Below are 13318 nucleotides of genomic sequence, written 5' to 3' on the forward strand. Positions count from 1 at the left end.
GAGAAGCTTGAAGCGGGTGTCAGGGTGTCCTTTGGAAAGTTTAGTTTGTGTCCAGAGGGAAGCATCACAAGGGTCCGAGTGGGCCAGACTTGCTCTGCCTCGTGCACGTGCCCTTCTGGCGAACTCCTATCTGCCCCGGGAAGCCCTTTCCTCTTGATCCCTCAGGCCCCCTCTGGACACACTGTAGCGTCCCAGCCCCACCCCGCCCCCTTCCTGCCAGGTCATCGTGAAGCCTCAGGGCCCCCCGGATTATGAACTCCGGGAGGGGGGGGACCCGGGCCCGTCTCAGGGATCCCCCGCCGCCTCGTGGCGCCCCCAGGATCCGGTCAACAGCAGGGGCTCCACGAAAGGTGCCGATGACCGGTGGGGGCAGGCGGCCCCCCACCCGCCGCTCCGCGGGCCTCGGCAGACCTGCGAGTCGGGTGCCCCCCACCCCATCCCAGGCAGGCAGGAGGGGGAACCAGAGCCGCCAGGGGCGGCCGGCCCCGCCCTGCTGACGTGCCGAGGCTGAATCGAAACGTGGTCTCCTGCAGGCACCGGGGACGGCCCGAGCGAGGTACGTGCCAAGTTTGGGGGTGAGGGGTGCAGCCTGGACCCCTCCCTCGGGCACTTGCCCACCCCGAGGGGCTCCAGCCCCGGCGGGGCCCTGAAGAAGGAAGAGCACGGGGCCCCGGTGGACCACAAGCGGGGACCCCAGCTGGCGGGGCAGGCGGGGGCACTGCTTCGCCGAGGAGGGAGAGTCGGGAAATGGAGCGGGAGCAGGGAAAGGCGCTGCCGGCCGGGGGGGAATGGCATGCACGAAGGCGTGGCCAGCTGTGACGTCCACGGGGTGGCCCGTGGGGGGACGCGGACACGAGGGGGAAGGGCCCGGAGCCGGGGTGAGGAGTTAGAAGCTGACTGGGGGTTCGCCGCCCTGCTCTGGGCTGCTCATCGGCAGAAGCCCCTCGTTGCGCCAGCCGAGCCCCGAGGGCACCCAGGAAGAACCCGAAAGGAGCCCCAGGGTCCCCAGTCTGGGAGGGACAAACTCAGGCGCCCCAGCTCTGTGGGACCAGAGGGCCGGCAGAGAGGGGAGAAGCAGGGCTTTTTCTCCGGGGAGAGGCGGGAAGGCCGTCTGGAGGAGGGGACATTCCTGCTGGGCCTTGCAGGATGAACAGGAGTTCTCCCTGGGAGAAAGAAAAAAAAGAGCAAGCCTGTACACGTTACCCCGGGTGACAGGGCACAAACGGATTTGTGACGGCCGTTACCCCGTGCCAGCCACCTTCCCGGGTAAATAGCATCGCTCATGGCAACGAGGCCCAGAGAGGTTAAGGAATCCGCACAAGGTCACACAGCAGTTTGGGGAGGGGAGCTGGGATTCGAACCCCGGCCACCGGGCCCTGCGTCGAGGCTCTCGAGCACCTCGCCACCCTGACATAGTGAACAGACCGTTTAATCTACTTGTCCCAGAACTTCCTGGGGCCGCTTCCCGGGGCGATTATCTGTCTTCCAGCAGGCGATGTTGGAAACAGCCAGGGGACGACGGACGGAACGTTCTAGCACTCACGATAATGACACCATAAGAGGCAAAGAGCAGTCCTTGGAGGAGTTCTGGGAGGAGCCGGGGAATTCACGAGCGTACGGAGGGCCGGCCCGTAGTAGGCGCTTAAGAAACACCAGCTGGTTTTAAGCTCGCTGCTCTGTCCAGCCTGGAGGGCTTCCCAGAGGAGGCGGCATCAGAAGCTGCGACGAAGAGAGCAAAGGCGGGGGGCCGGGGCCAGGCTTGAGCGTGTCTCCTCCTTCCCACCCACAGGCGACCCCCCCCACAGCCTCCCGGAAGCCATGGCGGGGGCCGGGAAGCTGCCCCCTCCGCTGCCGCCGCGGCTGGACTGGTTCGTGCAAACCCAGGTGGAAGAGCTGGTCCAGGACGGGGTCCCCGAGTGGTTCCACGGCGCCATCTCCAGAGCGTGAGGACGCGCCCCCGCCCCGCTTCTCGCCCTCCGTCCCCACCCGCGCCCACACAGGGGGTGTCGGGCCCGAAACCTCTGGGTTCCACTGGGCTCTTCGCAATGAAAGATAGAGCCTCAGAATCCTTCTTAACACAGGGCGCCCGGCGGCGGCTCTCCATCTGCATCGCTGCGCCGTTTCGGCCTCGGACGGCGAGCCCCAAGTTCACAAACACAGCCACCTAGTCAGACACCCCCGGGGGGGGTCAATAAATGCCGCAGAGGACACGGGCCGCCACCGTCCGTACGCGGGGCACGGGGAGATGACCCGGGCAGGGGGCAGGCGTCGGGCGCGGCCCCTCGGCCCCGGAGCGGCCGCGCAGTAAGGCACACAACGTGAGCCGCACGTGCCGTTTTTTTAAGAAAAGATTCCCTTACTGTTATTTATTTCTTCCCCCTCGTTGTTCGCGCCGCAATCTGCTCGTTCTTTTTAAGAGGCACCGGGAACCGAACGTGCAATTTGCACGTGCCATTTTAATTAGATTTTTTTTTTTAGTCCCGACGTTCAGAAGAAACGGGGTGAAATGAACTCCACCCAGACATTGGATTTATTTCGAGCAGGAGACCCAAAAGAGCGCGTGGCCACGTGTCCCCAACGCGGGCGCAATCGTGCCCACGGCGTTCTGTAACCTGCGCCCCGGCCTCGGGTGGCCGTGGGTATTTTACACGCACAGCGCGTCTCCGTTAGGGTCCACGTGTATTCGAGCGCTCCGCTGGCACGCGTGGCCAGCGGCCTTCGGGTCGGAGCAGAAGTCCAGAGGTGTCCCTGTTACCCGGACGCCCCCGACTCTGTGATCTCTAGATGACTGAATAACAGCGATAGTCAGCAATAGTATCAATAACGGTAATGGCGACCGTTTCGTGGGAGAATAATGATAGCAAATAATAGTATCGGTATCAAGTAACGGTATCGGTAACGGTGACAGTGACCATTTCGTGGGAGAATAATAATGACAGTAAATAATAATAGTATCGATAACAGTGACCTTTTCATGGGAGAATAATAATGATAGTAAATAATAATAGTATCCATAATGGTAACGGTGACTGTTTCGTGGGAGAATAATAATGATAGTAAATAATAATAGTATCCATAATGGTAACAGTGACTGTTTCATGGGAGAATAATAATGATAGTAAATAATAATAGTATCCATAATGGTAACGGTGACCGTTTCATGGGAGAATAATAATGATAGTAAATAATAATAGCATCCATATGGTAACGGTGACCGTTTCGTGGGAGAATAATAATGACAGTAAATAATAATAGTATCCATAATGGTAACGGTGACTGTTTCGTGGAGAATAATAATGATAGTAAATAATAATAGTATCCATAATGGTAACGGTGACTGTTTCGTGGGAGAATAATAATGATAGTAAATAATAATAGTATCCATAATGGTAACGGTGACCGTTTCGTGGGAGAATAATAATGATAGTAAATAATAATAGTATCCATATGGTAACAGTGACCGTTTCGTGGGAGAATAATAATGATAGTAAATAATAATAGTATCCATATGGTAACGGCGACTGTTTCATGGGAGAATAATAATGATAGTAAATAATAATAGTATCTATAACAGTGACCGTTTCATGGGAGAATAATAATGACAGTAAATAATAATAGTATCGATAACAGTGACCGTTTCATGGGAGAATAATAATGATAGTAAATAATAATAGTATCGATAAAAGTAACGGTGGCCGTTTCATGGGAGAATAATAATGATAGTAAATAATAATAGTATCGATAATAGTGACCGTTTCATGGGAGAATAATAATGATAGCAAATAATAATAGTAGTATCGATAATGGTAACGGCGACTGTTTCGTGGGAGAATAATAATGATAGTAAATAATAATAGTATCGATAACAGTAACGGTGACCGTTTCGTGGGAGAATAATAATGATAGTAAATGATAATAGTATCGATAATGGTAACGGGGACCCCCGGGGTCCGCCCAGGGCGCTGAGCAGCCAGGCGAGGGCTGTAGGGGGGAGGTCTGCCCCGAGCCCCCCGAGGTCGGGCCGACCGAGGGAAGGCGGCGTCATGCTGCGGGATCGCTTAGCGAGGCGGCTCCTCGGGGTGCAGCGGCCCGGGCCGCGGCCAGCTCCGTCCTCGTGTGCCCCTCCAGGACCGCCGAGGACCTGCTGGAGCCCCAGCCCCCGGGGACCTTCCTGATCAGGGTCAGCCACAGCCACGTGGGCTACACGCTCTCCTACAGGTAAGGCCGGGGCGGGCGGGCAGGGCTGAGCCTCCGCTTCTCAGAGAGCGGGCCGCGGGGCGGCCTGATCGGACCTGGCCGAAGGGCGCGCGGCTGCAGGTCCGGCTGGACCCAGCAGACCCGGGCGCAGCCGCGACCGAGATGGCGTCTCCCAGAACAGGGGCTGCTGGAGGGGCGAGCGCGGCTGCCGCCCTCCCACCATTTGCCCCCCCACCCTGAGATGGCGCGCTCATCTATTTGCCGGTTGTTTGGGCCCATCGTCCGCTCGTTGTTTTCGCTTCTACTCGTCTGCTCGTTGGTTTGGGGTTTTTTTGGCTCGTTGTCTGTTTCTTTTTTTCTTTAGGAGGCACCGGGAACCAAATCCGGGACCTTCCGTGTGGGAGGCAGGCACTCAACTGCTTGAGCCACATCTGCTCCTTGCTCATCTGTTTTTGCTTGCTGTTTGCTCATTGTCAGCTGGTTGTCTACTCATTTGTTTTGCTTGTTGTCTGCTCATTATCTGTTCTTTTTTTTTAAGATTTATTATTTTATTTATTTCTCCCCCCCAACTCTGTTCTCTGTATCCACTCGCTGTGTGTTCTTCTGTGTCCGCTTGCATTCTTGGTGGCACTGGGAATCTGTGTTTCTTTTTGTTGTGTCATCTTGTTGTGTCAGCTCTCCGTGTGGGGCGGCGCCATCCTGGGCAGGCTGCACTTTCTTTCGCGCTGGGCGGCTCTCCTTACGGGCGCACTCCTTGCACGTAGGGCTCCCCTACGTGGGGGACACCCCTGCGTGGCAGGGCACTCCTTGCGCGCATCAGCACTGCGCATGGGCCAGCTGCACACGGGTCAGGAGGCCCTGGGTTTGAACCCTGGACCCTCCATATGGCAGGTGGACGCTCTATCAGTTGAGCCACAACCGCTTCTCTGTTCTTTTTTTCTTTGGGAGGCAAAGGGAACCAAACCTAAGACCTCCCGTGTGGGAGGCAGGCACTCAACTGCTTAAGCCATATCCACTCCTTGCCCGTTTGTTTCTGCTCACTTGGTCATTGTCTGCTTGTTGTCTGCTCGTTGGTTTTGCTCATTGTATGCTCATTGTCTGTTCTTTTATTTTCTGTAGGAGGCACCAGGGACTGAACCTGGGGCCTCCCATGTGGGAGGCGGGTGCTCAAGTGCTCGAGCCACATCCGTTCCCTGCTCGTTTGCTTTTGCTCATTGTCTGCTCCTTGTTTTTGCTTGATGTCTCGTGGTTTGTCTTCTTCAGGAGGCACTGGGAACTGAACCCGGGACCTCCCGTGTGGGAGGCAGGCGCTCAACTGCTTGAGCCACCTCCGCTCCCCACTCCATCTTCTTGATGCTGCTCTGATTCCATCCAGGGGGGATGTGTTAGGAAAACCCAGGGCAGCCCAGCTCCTGGGACCCCAAGGCCCGCTCTGACGTCTTAGGGGTTCAGAAGCACAAACTCCTTTTCAAAAGGAATCTGGGCCAAAGGAATAAAAGAAAAAGCCAATGACAACCAAAAACTAACAACAACAACGAAGACAAAAAATAAAAACAAGAGCTAACGACAACAAAAAAATAGAAGCAATATAAAAGGGAAGTGGACTTGGCCCAGTGGTGAGGGCGTCCGCCTACCACATGGGAGGTCCAGGGTTCAAACCCCAGGCCTCCTTGACCCGTGCGGAGCTGGTCCATGCGCAGTGCTGATGCACGCAAGGAGTGCCCTGCCACGCAGGGGTGACCCCCGCGGAGGGGAGCCCCACGCGCAAGGAGTGCGCCCGTAAGGAGAGCCGCCCAGCGCCAAAGAAAGTGCAGCCTGCCCAGGAATGGTGCCACCCACACGGAGAGCTGACACAACAAGATGACGCAACAGAAAGAAATACAAATTCCTGGTGCTGCTGATAAGGATAGAGTGGTCACAGAAGAACACACAGCAAAGGGACACAGAGAGCAGACAACTAGTGGGGGAAGGGAAGAGAAATAAATAAAAAAAAATTTAAAAATGAGTGTAGGATTTAAAAAAACAATAAAAAAGCCAATGACAACCAAAAACTAAAAACAAAAATATACAAAAAATAGAAACAAAAACAACAAAAAATACAACAAAAAGCCAACAACCAAAAACTAACAACAAAGATGAAAAATAAAAACGAAAACTAACAACAAAAAGTAAAAACAATGAAAAAGCCAATGATGACCAAAAACTAACAAAGACAAAAAACAAAACAACAAAAATAAAAACAACAAAATATCCAATGACAACCAAAAACTAACAAAGACAAAAAACAAAAACAAAACAAAAATAAAAACAACAAAATATCCAATGACAACCAAAAACTAACAAGAACAAAAAATACAAAAAATAAAAACAAAAACTAACAAAAAATAAAAACAATAAAAAAGCTAATGACAACCAAAAACTAACAAAAAATACAAAAAACAAAAACTAACAACAACAAAAAATATAAAAACAACAGCAATAAAGCCAAGAACAACCAAAACTTAAGAAAATGAAAAATACAAAATACCACAACAGCAACAAAAAAGCCAATGGCTCGATGACAGGGTCCCTCAGTGGGAGATCTTGGGCCCGGGGCCGTTCGAGCTCTCTGCCCTCGGAGCGCTCATCTCCGACATGGAAATGCTACGATTCAATTCAGAGTCAGCACAGAGTAGGCTGTTAATAAATGCATTCATTGAGCACCGAGCATGCATGCAGCACCACCTGTGTACCAGGCGTTCCTGGCGATACTTGGGTTGATCATTTGCTCCCGCCAGGCGCCGAGCCGAGCTTTCACCTGCAGTCGTTTATTTCATCCTCACGAGAACGCCCCGGCGCCAGCCTTAGCAGCCCCATGGGACAGATGGGGAAACTGAGGCACAGCGAGGTTCCCTCACCTCGTCGCCCAGCTAGAGCAAGAAGAAGCTGGGATTGGAAGCTGGGGCGCCCGGGGGTGGGGGAGCGGGTGGGACAGGAGCCGGGGTGGGGGCTGTGGGTTTGGGGGTGGTGGCCCAGCCCCCCCCATGTCTCCGCAGGGCCCTGGACTGCTGCCGCCACTTCATGGTCAAGCTCCTGGACGACGGGCGCGTCGTGGTCCCCGGGGAGCAGGCGCCCCACGCCTCGCTGCACGAGCTGGTCGCCTTCCACCAGCAGCACCCCCTGCGCCCCTACGGGGAGCTGCTCACGCGGCCCTGCGGGCAGGTGAGGGGCGCCCCGCAGCTCCCCCCGCCGGACCTGCCAGGCCCCCCAGCCCACCTGCCCCTCTGTCCCTGCCCGCTGACCCTGCTTCTGGACGCCCACTACCTGCCCCCCCCCACCCTCCTCGTGGCCCCCGCCCCCACTAGCACCCCCTCATGGTCCCCATCCCCACTACCCCCTTCGTGGTTCCTGCCCCCCACTTCCTACCCCCCTGTGGCCCCTTTCCCCCACTATCAATCCCCCCCATGGCCCCTGCCCCCCCCTACCCCCTCATGGTCCCTGCCCCCCACTACTCCCACTCGTGGCCCCAGTCCCCCACTACCTGCCCCTCGTGGCCTCTGCACCCCATTACCTGCCCCCCCCGTGGCCCCTGCCACCCACTACCCCCCTCGTGGCCCCTGCACCCCACTACCTGCCCCCCGTGGCCCCTGACCCCCCACTACTCCCCCTCATGGTCCCAGCCCCTCACTACCTACCCCCGCCCCTGCCCCCACTAGCCCCCTCTGATCCCCGCCCCCACTACCTCCCTCCTGGTTCCTGCCCCCCACTACCTGCCCCTCGTGGTCCCTGCCCCCCCACAGCTCCTCGTGGCCCCTGCCCCCCCAGGCGCCCTCCTGGCCTAGGAGAGCTGTGACGGCGCCCACGTCGGGGGGCAGGACGCGGGGGAGGGTCCCGGTGGGACAAAGGCCCGCGGGGCGCTGTGGGCGGGGCTTACGGCCTTAGGAGGGCCAGTGGGCGGGGCGTGCATGGGCGGGCACACGCCCTTATATGGCTTGGCGGGCGGGGCCTTCCCTCGCCTTGTGGGCGGGGCCTATGGCCTTAGAAGGGTCAGTGGGCGGGGCGTGCATGGGCGGGCACACGCCCTTATATGGCTTGGTGGGCGGGGCCGGCCTGGCGCTCTGCGGGCGGGGCCTTCCCTCGCCATGTGGGCGGGGCTTACGGCCTTAGGAGGGCCAGTGGGCGGACACATGTCCTTACATGGCTCGGTGGGCGGGGGCCGGCCTGTCGCTCTGTGGGCGGGGCCTTCCCTCGCCTTGTGGGTGGGGCTTATGGCCTGAGAAGGGCCAGTGGGCGGGGGCGTGCGTGGGCGAGCACATGCCCTTATATGGCTTGGTGGGCGGGGCCCTCCCTCGCCTGGTGGGTGGGGCCTTCCCCTCATGGGCGGGGCTTATGGCCTTAGGAGGGCCAGTGGGCGGGGCGTGCGTGGGCGGACACACGCCCTTATATGGCTCGGTGGGCGGGGCCTCTCCTCGCCTTGTGGGCGGGGCCTCCCTTGCCTTGAGGGCGGGGCCTCTCGCGTGCCCCCGCCCCGGCTGAGCCCCGCGCATCCCGCAGGCCGACCCCCGCGCACGCGGACTTCGAGGACCTGCTCCTGCGCTCCATCGCCCTGGCCCAGGAGACCGCCAGCCCCGCGCCGGCGCCCCCGACCCGCACGAGGTACGCGGCCCCCCGAGCCCCGCACCTCCCCGGATCTCCTTCCAGGAGGGGGCACAGCCCCTGCCGAGCGGGCTGCTTCCAGGAGGGGGTAACCCGCAGCCGCGCTCCCCGGCGGGCGCCCCGGGAGCCCACGAAGCCACCCGCGGGGGTGCGCCGCCTCCCCGTACCGGGCTCGGCCCCAGCCCCTCCGCCAGGCTCCTGCTGCTCCCACGCCTGAGCTAAGCCCGGGGCCTCAACACCTGCCCCCCCACCCGGGGCCTCACACCTGCCCCCCCCCAACCCCGGGCCTCATACCTGCCCCCCCAACCCCAGGCCTCACACCTGCCCCCCACCACCCCGGGCCTCATACCTGCCCCCCCCCAACCCCGGGCCTCATACCTGCCCCCCCACCCCCGGGCCTCACACCTGCCCCCCCCACCCGGGGCCTCACACCTGCCCCCCCCACCCCCGGGCCTCATACCTGCACCCCCCACCCCCGGGCCTCACACCTGCCCACCCACCCCCGGACCTCACACCTGCCCCCCCCACCCCCGGGCCTCACACCTGCCCCTCCCAACCCCGGGCCTCATACCTGCACCCCCCACCCCCGGGCCTCACACCTGCCACCCCCACCCCCGGGCCTCACACCTGCCCCACCACCACCCCGGGGCCTCACACCTGCCCCCCCACCACCCCGGGGCCTCACACCTGCCCCCCCCACCCCGGGCCTCACACCTGCCCCCCCCACCCCGGGCCTCACACCTGCCCACCCCACCCCGGGGCCTCACACCTGCCCCCCCACCCGGGGCCTCACACCTGCCCCCCACCCCGGGACCTCACACCTGCCCCTCCCTACCGGGGGCCTCACACCTGCCCCCCCACCCCGGGACCTCACACCTGCCCCTCCCTACCGGGGGCCTCACACCTGCCCCCCCACCCCGGGACCTCACACCTGCCCCTCCCAACCCCGGGCCTCACACCTGCCCCCCCCACCCCCGGGCCTCACACCTGCCCCCCCACCCCGGCCTCACACCTGCCCACCCCCCACCCGGGGCCTCACACCTGCCCCCCCACCCCGGGACCTCACACCTGCCCCTCCCTACCGGGGGTCTCACACCTGCCCCCCCACCACCCCAGGGCCCTTGCACTGCCCACCCCACCGCCTCGGGGCCTCGTACCTGGCCCACCCCCACCACCTCAGGGCCACACCCCTTCTCTCCCCCCACCCCGGCACTTGGCACCTGCCGGTCCCACCCCAGGGCCTCTGCACCTCGGGCGCCCGGGGCCCAGGGCCCTGGGGCATCGCCGGCTGGCGGCGTAGCACACAGCACCTGGTCAGTCGAGCCACCCACAGCCACCCGGCACTGGTCGAGGCCGGTAACCGGGAGATTTTAATTCTGCGGCGCGTGGACGGGGCGCAGAGCTGGGGAAGGCCTCCCTCTCCCCCCAGCAGGGTCCCCGGGGGCTGGCAGCTGGGGACGAGGCCGGGCAGGGCACTGGGCGCAGGGGACAAGGGCTGGCCAAGTCCAGCCGGCCGGCCGCACCTGCTGAGCGGTTGGGAACCTTCCAGAGCCGTCTCCGCTCTCACGACCCGTGAAATGCAAATCCCTGCGTCCCCCAAATAAAGGCTGGCACGCAGCCCGCGCCCATTGGTCGCCGCAGACGCCGTGGGGGGCCCCGTGTGTCAGCCGTCGGGGGAGAGGAGGAGAAGCCACCTATCAAGCCCGGCGGCCCCCGCCGGGGCAGATTCGGAGTCTCGGGGTCCCCCCCAAGGTCTCACCGGCTCCCCTTTCCAGGCTCCCACCCAGTCGGCCCAGTGTCATCGGCCCAAGGACAGGACGCCGTCGGCCGAGATGGACGGCGCGTCCCCAGGGGGAGGCCGCTGCCTCCCGGCCCACGAGAGCGGCCCTCGGGGGCGCCCACCGGAAGCTCTGGAGGAAGGTTGAAGATGCTCCCCCAGATGGGCCAGAGGGCGCAGCAGCAGCTGAAAGTCGCAGCTGGCGGCCGTCAGCTTGCCCTCGGTCTGGGAGCCCCGGCCACCAGAGGCCACCAGCGGCGCGCGGGGCCGGGGCCGGCAGCCAGGACGGCTGGGAGGCCCCCGGGGACCCGGCCGGCCCGTCCCAGCACCCAGCCCCGAGGGAGGTCCTGAGGTCCGCCAGCTGGGGCGGCGCCGCCCTGGCCCAGCGGGTCGTGAGGGCACTGTCGCGGCAGGCATCCAAGCCGGAGCCGGGGCGCCGGGCAGAGCCCCAGCAGAGCTGGCTCCCGGAGGAGTACCGCCCCCGCCGCCGTTCGCCCCCGGATACTGCTAGGAAAGGGGGGTGCCTCTGGCCCGGGGTCCCTCCCCACCTGCCCGGGAGAGACGGGTCCAGGTAGGACAAGGGACACGGCCACTGCTCTCTTGCAGGGGCCTTGGCTCCACCGGAGCTGGCCTCGGCTGTCCCCCAAGGCACTGTCGAGTGAGGCCGGGCAGCCGTCCTCCCTGGGGGAGGACGCCACGGGACGCCAGGCTCCCAGGCACGGGGCCCCTTTCTTTAAAAAGAGGAGGCGGGTCGCCACGATTTGAAAAGAGAGAGAGAGAGAAAAAAAAACAGGAAGGAAGGCGGGAGGGAGAAAGGAAGAGAGGGGGAGAGAGGGAGAGGGAAGGAAGGAAGGGAGGGAGGAGATACTGGCAAGGAAATGCAGTACCTCAGCTGGGATGGGAGGAGAAAGGGCGCAGAAGGGCGTCGCTGTGCTGTGAGAAGCTGGAGCGGGGACCGGCCTCTTTATGTCAACGTTAAATTTCTTCCCCTTGGAAGCGGCACTTCGGGTGGCTACGCAAGTGGACATCTGCGTCTGCGGGAAATGTACGTGGAAATAGTACGTGTCCCGGGAGTGTGATGTGTGCGACCTGCTTTCAAGTGTTCAGAAAATAGAAGGATGGATGGATGGGTGGGTGGATGGATGGATGGGTGGGAGGATGGATGGATGGGTGGATTGGGTGGATGATGGATGAATAGATGGGTGGGTGGATGAACAGTGGATGGACGGACGGATGGATGGATGGATGGATAGATGGGTGGATGATGAAGAGATGGATGGATGGATGGATGGATGAAGAGATGGGTGGATGGATGGATAGATGGATGGATGATGAAGAGATGGATGGATGGACGGATGAAGAGATGGATGTATGGATGAATAGATGAATGGACAGATGGATGATGGATAGATGAATAGATGGATGGATGAACAGATGGATGGATGGATGATGGATGGACAGATGGATGATGGATAGATGAATAAATGGATGGATGAACAGATGGATGGATGAATAGATGAATGGATGAACAGATGGATGATGGATAGATGAATAAATGGATGGATGGATGAACAGATGGATGGATGAATAGATGAATGGAAGAACAGATGGATGGATGAATAGATGGATGGACAGATGGATGGATGAACAGATGGATGGATGAATGGATGGATGGATGGATGGGTGAACAGATGGATGGATGAATAGATGGATGGATGGATGATGAATAGGTAGATGGATGGATGAATAGGTGGATGGATGGATGAATGGATGGATGGACAAATGGATGGATGCATAGATGAATGGATGAACAGATGATGGACAGATGGATGGATGGATGGTTGACGGATGGATGGATAGTTGAATGATGAAGAGATGGATGGATGTTTGAAGAGATGGACGTATGGATAAATAGATGGGTGGATGATGGATGAATAGATGGATGATGGATGATGGTTGGATGAATAGATGGGTGGATGGATGAACAGATGGATGGATGAATAGATGGATGGACAGATGGATGGATGAACAGATGGATGGATGAATGTGGATGGTATGGATGAATAGATGGATGGATGAATAGATGATGGATGGATGATGAATAGGTAGATGGATGGATGAATAGGTGGATGGATGGATGAATGGATGGATGGACAAATGGATGGATGCATAGATGAATGGATGAACAGATGATGGACAGATGGATGGATGGATGGTTGACGGATGGATGGATGGATAGTTGAATGGATGAAGAGATGGATGGATGTTTGAAGAGATGGACGTATGGATAAATAGATGGGTGGATGATGGATGAATAGATGGATGGATGGATGATGGTTGGATGAATAGATGGTGGATGGATGAACAGATGGATGGATGAATGGATGGATGAATAGACGGATGGATGAACAGATGGATGGATGAACAGATGGATGGATGAATAGATGGATGGATGAATAGATGATAGATGGATGATGAATAGGTGGATGGATGGATGGACAGATGGATGGATGCATAGATGAATGGATGGATGAACAGATGATGGACTGGACAGATGGATGGTTGACTGATGGATAGAGGGATGGGTGGATGGATGGGTGATGGAGAGTTGATGAATGGATGGATGGATGGATGGATGAACAGATGGATGGATGGATAGACGCATGGAATGACATAGCAAAGGTGGCAAAATGATAAAACTGGTGGATC

The 13318-nt window shown here is 59.1% G+C and overlaps 1 protein-coding gene across 1 annotated transcript; it reads left to right on the plus strand.

The window, feature by feature from the left end:
• The first annotated feature begins 228 nt into the window (after positions 1-228).
• On the plus strand, positions 229-12650 carry HSH2D (hematopoietic SH2 domain containing). Its single transcript, XM_058292632.2, is given in 13 exon segments — positions 229-556; positions 1790-1943; positions 4129-4218; positions 7233-7553; positions 8731-8832; positions 8878-8995; positions 10071-10188; positions 10474-10679; positions 10681-10752; positions 10754-10798; positions 10800-10829; positions 10831-11086; positions 11089-12650. Coding segments are annotated over 12 exon segments (1515 nt in total). The 5' UTR covers positions 229-556; positions 1790-1818; the 3' UTR covers positions 11121-12650.
• The last annotated feature ends 668 nt before the right edge of the window (positions 12651-13318 follow it).

The sequence above is a fragment of the Dasypus novemcinctus genome, unplaced genomic scaffold (genome assembly GCF_030445035.2).
Source record: "Dasypus novemcinctus isolate mDasNov1 unplaced genomic scaffold, mDasNov1.1.hap2 scaffold_174, whole genome shotgun sequence".
In the NCBI taxonomy this organism is placed as follows: Eukaryota; Metazoa; Chordata; class Mammalia; order Cingulata; family Dasypodidae; genus Dasypus; species Dasypus novemcinctus.